We start from the raw sequence: 15527 nt of genomic DNA on the forward strand, positions 1-15527 counted from the left end.
AGTGGACTAGACTGCACATGCGTGAATGATGACAACTTCACTGTACTAGTCAGTCCGGTGATAGACACTAGTGAGTGAGCATGTGTACTGTGTGGCCATTGCCTTCAAAATGACTGAGTAAGTAGAGCAATGAATCTGCATCAAATTTTGCATTAAGCTAGAACATTCCTCTGTGGAAACTATTTGGAAGATTCCAAAGGCCACAGCTGTGAGCAACTAGTAACTGGAGCTTCATCATGACAATGCACCTGCTCATGCATCACATCTCATGCAGAGGTTTTTGGCAAAACATCAAATTGCCCAGGTGACTCAGCCCCCCTACAGCCCAGAGTTGGTGTCCTGCGATTTCTGACTTTTCCCAAAACTAAAATCACCTTTGAAAGGAAAAAGATTTCAGACCATCAACAAGATTCAGGAATATGTGACGGGGCAGCTGGTGACAACTGAAAGAACTGTGTGAGGTCCAAAGGTGCCTACTGTGAAGGGGACTGAGGCATCATTGTCCTATGTACAATGTTTCCTGTATCTTCTTCAATAAATGTCTCTATTTTTCATATTACATGGGTGGATACCTTCTGGACAGACCTTATATACTGTGTATATTAATTTATCTTTTTTTATATTGGAAAAAGTATGCTAAAATAATTTGTCATTCTATTTTATTTTTATATTGTTTATCTTATAACATATTACTATGCAACTTATTTTTGGAGACTCTATTTTGTTTTTCAAGTGTAGTCAGATAACAATTTACTCCCTGAAACAAAAACTAATACTTTTGTATATTTCTTTATTTAAGTCAACTTTTTATGATGAAAGTTTCAAATATATGAGTTGAGAAAATAGTATAATTGCCTTCCATGTACCAGTTATTTAACTTTACAATGATCTTCGTTCACTGGCCAAACTTGCTTCACCGGTTATTCCATCTGTTTCCTATCTCCCATTTAATTTTGAAGTAAATCCAAGAAATTGATTCATTTAATCTACAAATATTTCAATATGTATTCACAAAAGAAATGAATTATTAAACAATAAAATACAACCATTATCTAACCTAATCATAATTCCTTAATTTTATCAAATACTCAGTTAGTGCTCCAATTTCCAATTGCGTTGTGACTTTTTAAAAGTTTGTTTGAATTAAGATCTAAGTAAGATACCACACATTGTAACTAATTATATTTCAACTTCTTTTAATCTTTAGTGGATTCCTCCTCTACCCTTTTATTTCCCTCGAAATGGGTTTGTTAGTAAAACTATGTCAATTGTTGTATGAGCTTCCCGCAGTCTGTTTTTGATAGTTGCATTTCTGGGGTATAATTCATTTCACCTTCTATAAAGTAATAGTTGAGCTAGAGGACTGAAAAGATGCATGTTTGAATTTTTGTCATATATATTTCATATGTAGGTTATACCAAGCCATTAGGAGGCACTTAGTTTCTGGTTATACCTCCTTCTGAGATGTAGACAGTGACAAATGATTAATTTCTAAATCTGTTAATTCACTAAGAGTTGCAAAATAGTGCTAGTCATCATTCCTTTTCCACTTATTAGTTGGAATACTTTACAAAGAGAAATTCTCATCAATATGTTAGAAAAAGGCAAGATAAATGCTGGTGTCTCCATTTACCAAAATGAATTGGTTCCCTAGTAGACTCTAATGGTAATTTTTAGAAAGTCTCATTATATTTGATGTGTTTCAATCAACTGTTATCATCCTGATTGCTGTTCAAATTTCCCATTTTTGACTAGTAGAAACTTCCTTAGTTTGGCTCCTAAATCCTCTTCACAGAATTCTAATACACTTTGATTGCTTCCTTTCTATCTGGTATTCTAGTTATTTCAGTTTTACCTTGCATATTTTCTACTCCAGACCTACAGCCAGCCATTTCTCCAAGCAGCTGATTCTTGTTAGAGAGGAAAGGTTACTAAAGACTCCTACTTTGGACCACCTTATTTTTGCATTTGAACTTCACAATTGCTTACTTTAGTTTTAGTACATATTTATTGACATTTAAATCTACAAATATGAGTTATAATGTCATGTTGTTATAGTTATTATTTTTAAAAAGGAATATGGCCTATGTTTTAAACCAGTCAAGTATTTTTTCTCTTGCTGTCTCTCTTTTTACGAGGTCTTTCACATCCCACTATAGTGAGTCTAACTACTTTATATTGTATTTTTGGTAAAACAGTTCTTTAAATTGGAGACTTTATAATAATACTCATGCCATAATGGGAAATGAGTAGATAATGGTTTTTGTTTTTCCAAAAGGAAGCATCTAAGCATGTTCTTTAGCTCTATTGGAATATAACTACCAAGAGTATTAGTTATACTAACTGAAAGTATCAATAGTTGCCTTGGGAAAATGGGATATAGAGTGAAGCAAGAAGACCAGAGATTGTATTTCTTGTTTAATAATCCTTACAAACTATTTGTTCTTTAAATTATGTGTGTGGATAATTCTAAAAGAAAAGATTAAATTAAAAATAGAAATACAGTTCAAATTTCAATTTCTAAAATATATCAATGTTCTTATATAGTTCTATTTACCTCAGAATAAATCTTTCAAGAAGATGGAAATGCTGCCATAATTATCATTAAGGATTATTTTTCAGCATTAAGAAAACATAATATAATACTAACACATATAGTTCTCAATGTAAGTGTAGAAATATCCTATAACTTTCAAATTAAAATGTCATTATATAAAAGCTTACTCTGCATGAATAGTTAGTCTATGAGTTAAATTGTATCTACTCTGTACACAGGGATTTCTCTCACACTAAGTCTAAAATACAACTGTAATCTTTGAAACTTAAAAAAAATGTCCTCTCTACACTAAATTATCAAAATTATCATTAATTCTTATCTTGGACTTGCTAAATGGAAAAAGCTCAGGAAAAAGTTGTATTTTAGCAATTGTCCCCTTAATATAATATTCACATTGTTAATGTTGGCTATTTAAAGCTGGAATGTCCAAATGGGCTCTTATTTTCTTGTATGTGGGGTTATTTCAACGTGGGTTAACTTAACTATGGTTATGTGTATAGTCAATGAGGTATGTATTTTTTTTTTAATAAAAAAAAAGATCAAACTGTCAGCAGATGACTTTATAATGACTATCAGTTACATTAAATATTTGTTGTCTTACCATTTTGGATAAGTTGAACATGGCCTCCTACTAGCCAGAAGAGAGAATCAGTCACAATTTGGAAAAAGTGTAGTAATTCATCTTTTTCTTCACCCTTAATACATACAAAAAAAAATACCAATTGACTTTTCTATAATTGCTTTATTTAAAAGAGAAAGCACTACTTCTCTCTGAGGAATTAGAGAGCTTGGTTTCTGGATCTAACAACTACTTACGAGGTAAGTAATCTTGAAGCCATTACTTAATAAAACTTGTGCTTACAGGCTAGTAATACCTATTCTACTTACTAGAAATGGTTGTTACCCAGAGGTCAAATAAGACAACGATAGCGTAAAAACTGCAATAGCTATGTGTGAGAATCACCTGTGGAGCTTTTTAAATATATCATGCACATGCAATTCTGTCACTTACTGGCCATGTAACTTTAGAGTAAGTTGTATAAAGGCCAGTAATCTTTTCCATGTCCTGAATAAACGTTTGTACTGAGCACTAAAATAATAATGACAACAGCAAAAAGATTATGATTGCTATGATTATTCTTCATAATGATGAAAGTATATTTTTTCCTATTATTATAGCACACGGTTAGATATGTGCTTAAATAGAAATATGCTGACTTATAGTAAATAAAAAAGAAAGAAATATCACATTAGATAAAGAATTTCTTTAGTCTAATAATCTGCCTTTGCCAGTTTTACCAAAACACACAGCAGGTAATCCTCACTGTTGTCTGTCTCAAAGGATAGTGCTGGGCTCCTAGCCTTCCTACTTTCCTTAAAAACCCATTAGATGATGTTACCCAGAAATTTATGGTTTCTGAGACTGGTTAACACAATTTATCATGAAATCACTTCAAAATTCTCCCATAGGTGTTTTACTATTCTTATATATCATATGTATTATATATTCTTATATAATACATTCTTATACAGATAATATATATTATTCATTATTTTAGGCCAGAAGGTCCTGTGTATGTCCTGCCATGTGATCTACTAAAAAAATCTGATTGGGAAAGACCTAATAAATACAGTTTTCTTATCACATCTTTTTTATCCCCCTTTTTAATTTTGCCCTATAGTTAAGTAGACTTCTTTTTCTATAGCTCATTCACTCTCTTTGATGTATGTACTAAACAGTTTTTTCTCATATATTATCATGCACCTTTTTATTAAAAAATTTATTATGTTAGTATTAAAATAAGCTTTAGACACATCATCCTTTTCTCACCATTAAAATAGGACCACTTGAGGCAATTATTCTGAAATCTATAAATGTGCGTATAGAGTGCACTGAAAAGCTAAGCATGTCAACATCTGTTAGGCTTTTTCTTTTTATCATAAAATGAGCAAAAGTAGATTTATTAAATCCAACATTAGCAATTTAGTTCTAGCAAAACATTATCCATCACACAGTTTTCAATTTGAACTCTAGTGATTTTGTAGGTTTGTGTGTTTTTAATTAACAACTACATGACCTTTAGCTAATAAGTATTTAGGATTTTTTAATCTCTATACAAATACCATAATAAAAATATAAAAGTATAATATAAGGTATTAAAGGACTATATAAGTGAAAAGCCTATAATAATTATTGCCCTTAAAGGGTGAATACTAGAGTGCTTTGAAGAAGACATAAAACTTTCACAATGGTCTGAACTATTCACAAGATAGAAATCATTTCACAAGGGAGAAACTGAAATACAGTGAAATCAAGCAATTAGAACATAGTCTGTGGCACAGCCAGAAAAAGAAATTAAGTTCAACAAAATTTCCATAATCCATGCCACTTCAATTGACCTGAATTAAATTCAATGTAGCAAATATGTAAATGTTGATTTAGTGCTAGCATCCCTCAAAAATGCCAGTGGAGATTCTGTTGGGAACCGCCCTGCCTGGTTTCAGAAGCTGTAACCCCCGCCAAGGCTAAGGCTGAGGGAGTGACCTTGGACTGTAAGCCACCCAGGAGACAAAAGCTTATCTCCCTGGCAGGAGCGCTGCTTCTGCTCCTTTTATTTCACCCATAACTGGCCCCCAATGCTTGGTCGGTTAGCCAATGATAGGTAAGATTCCCCAAGGGGGGTACAACCTAAGACAGGCATGACCACATGGGAGTCCCCCAAGGAAGGACTTTGGGGGCTACAGCAAAAAGGGGTGAAGGACCCTTGCCCCTTGGCTTTGACAAAGCCTGAGTCCTCATTGTCTGCGAGAAATCTCCTAATCTCTTGGCTGCCTTACTTCCCTTGCTCCACCTAAGCCTGAAACAATGACAGAGGGTGGTGGAGCCCTGTGCTGGAACGGATGGGTTCCCTGGGAGATTAGGCCTAAGAAAAAATATGTAAAATCCTATGAAACCTGCTTTGTTTAGAATGCTCTCAATTAACTGATAAGGGTCCAAGCAAGAAGTAAGTTTGTTCCTCAAAGTTTTACAGCTCTTTAGCTATCTGACCCTGACTCAAAATAGGCCCTCAGAGTTTTTTGTTATCCATTGTTTGATCCTTACTTCCTGGCAATGATTAATGAGCTTTACCTGAATTCTTGTGTAAACGAACCCAATAAAAGCCAATTGAGGAACAGGCTCCTGGCCCTTCCCTTTCCTCCCCAAGCAGATCATGTCTTGGTAGACTTATTCTCATCTGTGGTGGATGGGGGGGCTCTGCAGACAAAGCTTCCCCACAAGATTCTACAGTGGAATTTGTGACCTATTACAAAGAGAACATATACTCTACCACTAAGTTAAATTCTCTGCCAACAATGAATCTTAATAATCAAACCACTATGTTCCCCATATTGTTCACTATCTCATTCACTTTCACTCGTATAGCTTTTTTATTTCTTGTTTAAGTTAATAATATATTTGTTCTTAGGTTTTCTACAAGAAATATCTAAAGAGTTTGTCTATTTTACTAGCCTGGGAGTATTCAAGTGCAAGACTTTATCTATTCCTTATATCCTAAGAGCACCTCAAATAAAAATATCCCATGGTAAGTTAAGTTTTGCTCTCCATAATTCACAAAAATTGTTAATCTGCACAATCTTTAATGTAGCAGTAGGCCCAAATGTATATATAGCCAGCCAAGAACAATTCTAATACAAAGGACTTTCAGCCTTATAGACTTATGATTTCTTATCCATTCTATAACCAAACTGACTTAATTGACATTCATGAAACATTACACAAACTGCAGAATTCACATTCAAGTATATAGGGAGTGTTTGCTTTTGCATGATACCACACTAAATGAAAAGTGCATATCAAAATCTTTATTTTTGCTTCACATGGTAGATTTTATTTAAAAAAAATTTTTATTGTATTTTTTCCACACATATCAAAACCTTTACATAGTTCTGATATGCTTGAGCTTTGGTTAAGAAGCACTATGCAAAGCAAAGACTGCTGGTAACAGAATATTTGCCAAGATAAATACATATGGAGGGACATAAAACAAGTCTAAAACATTTCATAGGATTTAACTGATACACTATATGTTATCTGACCATGATAGAATAAGAAACAAATAATAAAATGTCAGGAATATCCTCAAATATCTGGAAATTAAGCAATATACTTCTAAATTAATTCTTAATTCTAAATTGTTAATTCCATGGGTTGGAAGTAAAGAGTACATATATACTTGTTGGATTAAAACAACCCTGTGTTAGGGTTGAAATATTCTGACTGGAGAAGATTTGAAAGATCAAATAGGAAGTTCACTTTTATTCTGCTTCACTGTTGGAGTTATTGAGGGAAGCCTTGGACCTAGAGAACAACACTTTCCTCTACTGCTAATTTAAGTAGAAGGGATACAGACAACAGTATGGTGATTACCAGAGGGAGAGGGGGAAGGGGGAGGTAGAGGAGAGTGAAAGGGGATGATTGGTGATGGAAGGAGACTTGACTTTGGGTACTGAACACACAATATAAAAATGATGTATTATAAAACTGTACACCTAAAACCTATATAATTTTATTAACCAATGTCACCCCAATAAATTCAATTAAAAAATTTAAGTAGAAGGTGTGTTTTAGGAAAATGCTATGGAAATATAAATGTCTACAAGTGCTGCTCGAAGTTGAGTACTAAGGCAGATTCTTCAAAAAGTCACACAGTATGCTTCTGCTAAGCACTTTAAAAATTTAATGTAGAACTTTTTTGGGGGTTGTAACCTTAAAAAATATTGAATTGACTACTTCAATTGTACTTTCGCCAAATGTTGTACATCTGAGAAATAACATGGAACAACATCTCAAGAATTAAACTGTTTTGACGACAATATACAAACACTAAATAAACACATACCTTAGCTGCATTGATGAAACATGTTTGCAATTGTCTCCCTAAAATCAGAAAATTTTCTGCCGCTGATGGAAGTAATTCATTGTAAAATTCCTCCGCATCTTCTCCTGGCTCTAAGCCCACACAGCAATGGCTGAAATAAGAGCACAAGTTTGTGACTCAGGTTGTGGTAATTATAAACTTCAAATGAATGCTAAAGCTTTTATAGACACTGTGCCTTGATGAGAATTTTTAGTATCTTCCTTTGGTTGTCAAGCCAATAAAAAACTTTTGCTGGAAAATCATGTAATAACTTTCTAGAAAAGTAATAGTCATGCCGGGTTTGCCTATACTTGGAGCCAGGACTCCTAAGTCCTAAAAACCTATTTGTCAACTCCTCAGCAAAAAAAATACACTTGACTCACAAGAGAAATTAGGCGAGTTTTCAGTGAATGAGCATACACATGCTCTAAAAACAATAGGATTAACTTGAAAGTCTAATTCATACATATCACTTGTGCAAACTGATACATTTTAGACATCAAATAGCTGAAAAACACACGGGTGAGATTAGTCTGCAAAGGACAGATTCGAAAATCAAACACTCTAATTTTATACCAATTCTACTTTCTAATACGTCTACTTTCCTAAAATCTGCAAAATAAAGGACTGCATATTCCTTAAATCAGAAGGGGAAACCCAAAAAATGGTCTCCATATGTACTTCAGTGAGTAGTACTGCTATCTGAGACTTTTACACAAAGTGTGCAGATATAAAATGAGCAACAGTAACTATATACTGAATATGCTAAAGACTTAACTGGCTAATGCTCAATGTACCATGTTTTATTTTTGTTTTTGCACCTCATTTCCTAAAGTTAATGGACTAATGCTCATATATGTTTCTCTTTTCTGTTTGGTTCCTAAAGTTAATTATTTAAGAATACCTATTTTGACTGAGAACATGAAATGAAATTATATTTTTTGTATATTCACAAACACTGGATTCCACTCAAGAGAGCCCACATCAACCAATATTTTCATGAGCTTACATATCTAATATAAACAAAAACATAAGGCTTTATTAATTTAAGAAAATAATCTTGAAAATCAAAGTAGAAAAAAGAATATTATGTACAGTGTTAAGTGTTTTTTCTAACAATATACCTGAATCCAGCTTTCATCTAGTAACAAATTAGGAATAAGCAGTTCCCAGAGCCAAGATCTACTTAGTAACGGGCACTTTGTTACTTAATTAGAAGTGGCTTAGACACTGAGAACACCTGGTTTATATTATTGACTCCTTTAAAAATACAAAGATTTTTCTCTCTTTGATCTTTAATTTTTAGCATGGCAGATTAGTACATGCTGTTTATACATTTTATTGACAGGATTTGGGTTACCCAGTGGAATATACAGTTGATAGCCAAATCACTACAAAGTGAAATGAATAGCTTCTGAATATGTTCTCTTATACTCTTTTGTTTATGCCTTTCATTTCAGCACCTGTTTCATTCTGCGTTGTATGATAAAATCACATTACTGTGATACAATCTCTATTATAAGTTGTTCCAGTATAGAACCAGTGCCTATATTTTCATTTCTTCCTGTATTCCTAAGTTAATAAAGAGTCCACTGGCATTTGGAATTCAATGGTGAGTAAAAGATATGATCATCATCTTCAGAGAGCTTATGGAGCAAAAATTTACAGTGAAATATTCACAAACATACAGTTATGAACAACACAGTATGAAGGAAAGGTGCAGCCATAACTCACCACTGGAGATTGCCAATGCTTGTTAGGCAGATGAATAAAAGAGGTAAATGTTGAAAATAAAAATTTACCAATGTATCCCTTAAGAACGAGCTGACTTAACACTTCATTTTACCTTAATATCTGTGTAAGCTGGGAAATTGTAGCCCAACCACCCTGGATTCGAGAATAATCTTGACTGAGCACCAGGAGGCAATATCGAATGAGGTCATAACAATATATATCTTGCTTGATTTTCTTCAACTCTGAGCTTCCTAAAGGTGTGTTGTTTATTATTTCTAAGGCAAAAGAAAATAAGACACTTACTTTTACTTAATAAACCCAAGAACTATTTGTATTTGTATAGGTTGAATAACTAAAAATACATTAAAAAGAAAAAAATCACTGTTTTATCACAATGTTAAGATTGCTCATGAACCAAAGTCTCACAGGTTCGATTCCCAGTCAGGGTACATGCCTGGGTTGCAGGCCATGACCGCAGCAACCACACATTGATGTTTCTCTCTCTCTCTATTTCCCTCCCTAAAAATAAATAAATAAAATCTTAAAAAAAAAAAGAAAAAAAGATTTCTCTTAACTAGAAACAAATACTAAAATTTACCCATGATGGAACTGTTTTATTACTTAACCAGTGTTAGCCAATCATGAAAAGATTTTCTTACCTTTTAACTTCAGCAGTACAACAGGGACATTTTGCTCAGGACTTTTTACAACTTCGGAAGCTAAAGATAAGATTCTTGGGTCTGTACCTGTTGGCTTCATTTCTCATATCATCTAGATTTTGATAGAATCAGGAAAATAAAGTTCAAATAGAATACCCTCAAATATTCACTTCTTAAATGTTTGAAATATAATTTAAACATAAATGAAAACTTAACTTTGTTTTGTTTGAGAAGTGAAGGGTAGGTTTGTTTTTTTTCTTTTCTTCCTTATAAAAAATGGGGTTTTCTAACTAGAGTACCTGTATCTTTGAAAGAGCTAGAGACCCCTATACTTCACTGTAACAGCTACAGTACATATTGTTTACTGTGTACTCAGTCAGGAACTGTGTCTGAGGCTTCACATTTGCACTTTCTAATCTGCACAACAATCCTAGGATAGAAATTAATGTTCTTTTATAATAAAAGAAAAATCCCGTATGCATAAAAGAGCTAACATGGACCTGAGACTGCTATTTTTTCAAAGGTCCTCACAAATTTGGCCCTTGGCTGGTACCTGGAAACTTGGATTTCAGGAGGTTTCTACCATTCCCTAATAAGAATGGCTCACTCTGTCTAAATAGTATCATTTATGCTGAATGCCTGCTTTCCTTCTTGAAGTTTGGAATTCTGGTACATGCAAGCAGAGAATGCCTACATGACCATCCTCCGATAAAGACCCTGGTCATTGTTTCTCCAGTGAGCTTCCCTGATAGACAACACTTCAATATATTGTCACAATTCATTGCAACAGAAATTAAGAATGTTCTATGTGACTCTACAAGGAGAGGACTTTTGGAAGTTTGCAACTGTTTTCCTCTAGATTTTGCCCCATGGGCCTTTTCCTTTTGTGATTTTGGTTTTATCTTTTCATCACTATAATAAATCATAGTCATGACTATGGCTATATACTGAGAACTGTGAGCCTTCCTAGCAAATCATAAAACCTGGGCTTGGTCTTGGGCATCCCCAATACACAACTCAGAAATGTTATGTAATTATAAGATAATCAAAGCCTGTTTATAAAAACATACTAAATAAAATCAGTTATCTTAAAATTTCTTAGAAATCCACATCCCAATTCAATTTGTTGCTAAAAATTTATAAAAAATAATTTAATTTAGTCCTAGCTGGTAGTTCAGTGGATTCAGTACGAGCTGCGAACCAAAGGGTTGCCGGTTGGATTCCCAGTCAGGGCATATACCTGGGTTGCAGACCAGGTCCTCAGTGGGGGCAATGCGAGAGGCAACTACACACTGATGTTTCTCTCCCTCTCTTTCCCCCTCCCTTCCCCTCTCTCTAAAAATTAATAAATCTTTAAAAAAATTTAAAGCATTCCAAGCTCAAAGAGATCACTCTAGTAAGTATAATTTTCACTTATAATTAACAGAAGCTAACATATATCATTTATTATGTACTACACTAAGTGCATTTATATGCATACCCTATTTAATCCTCAAAACAGGATTATAAAGTAAAGCTGTAATCATCTCTATTTTACAGATAAGAAAAAGCTGGAGGAACTCAAAAAACTTGTCATGACTCCACAGCATGTATTCAAATTCCTATCAATCTGACTCCAAAGTATGTGGTTTTAATTACAATGTTTATAATATTCCCTCCCATGTAAAAGAGTAAACAACACAAAACATACCTCAAACTACTACTTCTAACTCACTTTTTAAACTACTATTCTCCACAACTGCCCATCCTTTATATTGCAGAGTTGCCTGTAATACAGGCAGCCCAAATCATTCCTTATTAGATAAAATATGAATCATTAAAAAAAAAGCAAATTTTCAGGAAATATTTTCAGGAAAGTCCAGTACAACTTCCAGAACATATCAGGCTTGCCACTTTCCAAGAATGTGGATATAATTATCTCATCCTTATCAACAGCAGCATTATGTTATGCTTCCTCTGTAAGAGTGAATCAAAATACAGCAGTACCCACTTTATCCAGTTTCACTTTCTGCAGTTTCAGTTACCCACAGTCAATAAAGGCTCAAAAGTATTAAAGAGAAAATTCCAGAAATGAACAATTTACAGTTTTTAAGTTGTATACCAATCTGAGGAGCATGATGAAATCTCACATCATCCCTTTACCAGTGTCTCCACACACTCCCTGCCCATTAGTCACTTAGTAGCCTTCTCAGTGATGACATCACCTGGCCTGGTGTTGAAGTGTTTGTATTCAAGTAACCTTTATTTTACTAAATAATGGACCTGAAGCACAAGAATAGTGATGCTGGCCAATTTGGGTATGTCAAAGAGAAGCTGTAAAGTACTTCCTTTAAGTAAAAAGGTGATTATATCATAAGACATTTTGAGAGACCACATTCACATACCTTTTATTAATTTACTGTTATAATTATTCTATTTTATTATTAGTTATTGTTGTTAATCTATTGTGCCTAATTTATAAACTTTATTAAAAGTATGTATACATAGGTAAAAATATTGTATATGTAGGATTCAGTACTATTTGCAGTTGCAGGCATCCACAGTGGGTCTTGAAATGTATCCCCTGTGGATAAAGGGGGTCTACCGTATATTCAAACATCCCCTCTACTGGAAGTAATTCAGAGTGTATGCTATTATAAGCAATGCTACAATGAGTACCAATGTACATATCTTTATGCATTCATGCTTATACTTCATAAGATGAATTTTCCTTGAAGTTGGGTCTATCATAGTTTTATAATTTTTATGTCATCAAGTGTAACAACCTTTTTCCTCTATGGCTTCTGCCATTGGTGTCATCCTTAGAAATGTCCTCCCTACCCTAAAAGCTAAATATATATACATTCTCATAATTTTTCTAGTGTTTTTACGGTTTTGTTATATATCTTCAACATACACATTAAGTTATTTTTGTGAATGGTGTGAAATAGGAACCTAACTAAATTTTTTTAAGTAGATGAGGTTATCAGTTGTGGAAAAAGTAAATGCACATAGCTGTCATAACTAAGGTAACTAGTCATGAACAGATACAACAGAAGCAACCTGAAATTCCACTTGGGCATATTTGTGGACTCTATTTAGTTCATTAATCTATTTGTTCATTCCTCAACTAGTACAACATAATTCATTTTACTATATGTTTGGAGAAAATTCACACTAGAAAGTAAGCTTCATGAGGGCAAAACTCAGACCACCCTTGATGGCTGCCTTCTTCTTCCCAGAAACTAAACTAGAACATGGCATATGGTAGGTACTTAATGAATCTATGTTGAAAGAACAATTAAATACATGAACTTTGGGCATTCCAAAAGTCAATTTCTTGACCCCCTGCTTTTCTCGTTACAAAATGGAAACATCAGGTTTCTGGTTGGAAGACTTTTTAGCTAAAACAGGCTTAAAACACTGTTCTTGCCCTTCTGGATTACATAATAAAACATCACTGAAACATTATCCTCCTCACCCAATGTGTGTTAAGGGGCCACTATGTTAGATGCAAGGGTCACAAAGATTTTTATATAGGGCAGATTCCCGGCTAATGTTCTGATTGGGAAGGGAAAGCGTACACACACAAACACGTATATGTAAAATAAATAATTATATAAAATATTAAGTGCCAAATGGATGATGCAGAAGAATACAGACCATAGAGTCAGAGGACTGGGCTTCCCTGAACCAGTTTTCTTATTGATAAAATAAGCAAAATAGAAATTCCTACTTCCTAGAATAATTCAAGATTTAGATGAGAAGGCAGTCACCAAAGATGGTCCTAAAATGTTGCATTACAGTACAATTAAGCCTCAATAATAATGACTTGGAGAGTTTCTATTATATGAGTTTTAAGTACTTTCACGTATTCACTCATTTAATTCTCTCATCTAAGGTGTAATAACTATTATTTTTTCCCCAATTTTAATGAGAGCATATTTAATTTTAGTTTGCACAAAAATAAAGTATGAAGTTCAAACCCAAAGATTCTGGGTTTGACTTAACTATCACACAAAACAGTATTAGTACACCCTGAAAGTCAAATTTAGACAAGCAGATAGATTGTGGGAGACACATTCATCTACCTGCCTTGAGCAATAAACTGACAAGTTTGGTTATATTAGTAGTTAAGGGAGCAGAATTTGATTACATAATTAACTTGGGGGGGGGGCTTCTCTTTCTTTACTATTACTAAATTCATGGAGTTTTTGACAGAAAACAAGACAATCATTTTTCAATTGTAAATATTACCCTGCTGCCAGAGCACAAGCTCCGGCCGCGATCGTTTCGTAATCTGGTCTGCTTGGCTGTGGGGTTACTGCCTCCACGGATCACTGTGAAAACAACCCAGTTTAATCTAGTTGCAACTGATCCTAAACATCCACAGCTCCGAACTCCGAATCTCCACCGCCCCCCCCCTCCCCTTCACGCCCTGTCCCTGTGGGTCCTAACAGCGCCGGGAACTTCTGGAACAGAAGGTCAGAAAACAATTGCCTAGGTAACTGCGTCGCCTTCCAGTCAAGTCCAAGGACCAAGCCTCTGAGGCCGCGGGCTCCTTTACCCCTACTTTAGCCTCCACTTTGGCGCTATCAGGCCTTGGGGCCAAGCATCAGGCCTTGTGCTGGAGTCCGCCCTTCCCCGAGCCTCAGTTTCCACACTAAATCTCCACAGAAAAGCTTTGGAGCAGGCCCATTCTCCGGTTAAAAGTTCCTACATTCCGGTCCACTTGACCCAGAGGTCTGGGGTCCTAGCCCCTTGGTACTTCTGGGCCTTCTCCTTCCCCACCTCAGCTTACGCCCGTTACCTCATCCCAAGCGTTCTTCCACCAAAGCACCCTACTCCTACCGCGCACCACAGTTTGCGCGGCGTTCCCAGAGCGGCGTGCGTCGCACCGCGGGAAGGGGCCTGGAGGCGGGATCAGAATCTTGGAGCCAAGGGGCGGGCGTCTTTCACGCAAGCAGCCAATCAACATGCGAGACTCTCCCAATCGGCGCGCGCGTTGAGCGCGGGGCGGAGTCTGGGTTGGCTGCGCCGACGTTTGAGTATGCTACTCTTTCAGGCTGAGGTGGCAGATGGTGGGGATCCCGGGTGGCTAAGACGAAGTCGGAGTCGGAGGAGAATGATGAGTGGACCCTGGCACGTCGACGGTCGCGAGCGGGTTCTCAAGTTAGGCGAGAGTTTGAGAAGCAGCCGCGCTGCGCCTTTCACACTGTGCGCTGTGAGTGAGGACGACCCCAGGGAAAAAGGGGGGGATCTCTGGGTTTATGGGGGTTTTGGAGGCACATCTCCGAGTTGTGTTCCCACAGACTCCCTTGTTTTGCTGGAGATAGGGGTGCCCAGAGATCCTCTGCCCTGCCTGGAGTCCTACAGGGTAGGTAAGAAGGAGTAGAAGTCAACAGGTGTGGGTAAAACCCGGGGCAGGGGGATTTATGTGAAACCAACAAAGGGAAACTTTGTGCAGGTTTGCAGGAGTGACTGTGGAAACAGACGTGGATGATGTAGAGGTGGAAAGGAAAACAGTAAGGTGACGAATGGAAGGGGGCAAAGGACCGACTTAGAGGGAAGGCAACACCTTGAGACTGCTGGGGAAATATTCTCTCCTTTCTTGACTTTTCTTTTTGGCTAATTAGGGTTCTTATTAGTGTGTTTCTGGGGAGAGATATGACCATCCCA

At 35.8% G+C, this 15527-nt stretch overlaps 2 protein-coding genes across 5 annotated transcripts in view; one reads left to right on the forward strand and one right to left on the reverse strand.

The window, feature by feature from the left end:
* The window catches only part of IQCB1 (IQ motif containing B1), a 51228-nt gene extending 36472 nt beyond the window's left edge, over nucleotides 1–14756 (reverse strand). For 2 of the 4 annotated variants that reach the window (XM_028504546.2, XM_036018164.1), the window contains exons 1-5: nucleotides 11856–11923; nucleotides 9870–9981; nucleotides 9323–9485; nucleotides 7459–7588; nucleotides 3159–3252 (exon numbers count right to left, since the gene is read on the reverse strand). In XM_028504546.2, the coding sequence (XP_028360347.1) occupies nucleotides 3159–3252; nucleotides 7459–7588; nucleotides 9323–9485; nucleotides 9870–9969 (487 nt within the window). In that variant the 5' untranslated portion in view covers nucleotides 9970–9981; nucleotides 11856–11923. Of the gene's footprint in view, nucleotides 1–3158; nucleotides 3253–7458; nucleotides 7589–9322; nucleotides 9486–9869; nucleotides 9982–11855; nucleotides 11924–14105; nucleotides 14189–14658 lie in introns of those variants that run through there. The other 2 variants (XM_028504545.2, XM_028504544.2) reach the window with 2 other exon arrangements.
* A 116-nt stretch (nucleotides 14757–14872) lies between these two features.
* EAF2 (ELL associated factor 2) overlaps nucleotides 14873–15527 on the forward strand; it is a 64613-nt gene continuing 63958 nt past the window's right edge. The window contains 2 exon segments of the mRNA XM_028504707.2: nucleotides 14873–15028; nucleotides 15031–15072. Coding sequence (XP_028360508.2) covers nucleotides 14899–15028; nucleotides 15031–15072 — 172 coding nt within the window. The 5' untranslated portion in view covers nucleotides 14873–14898.

This window comes from Phyllostomus discolor, chromosome 2 (assembly GCF_004126475.2).
Source record: "Phyllostomus discolor isolate MPI-MPIP mPhyDis1 chromosome 2, mPhyDis1.pri.v3, whole genome shotgun sequence".
NCBI classification, from domain to species: Eukaryota; Metazoa; Chordata; class Mammalia; order Chiroptera; family Phyllostomidae; genus Phyllostomus; species Phyllostomus discolor.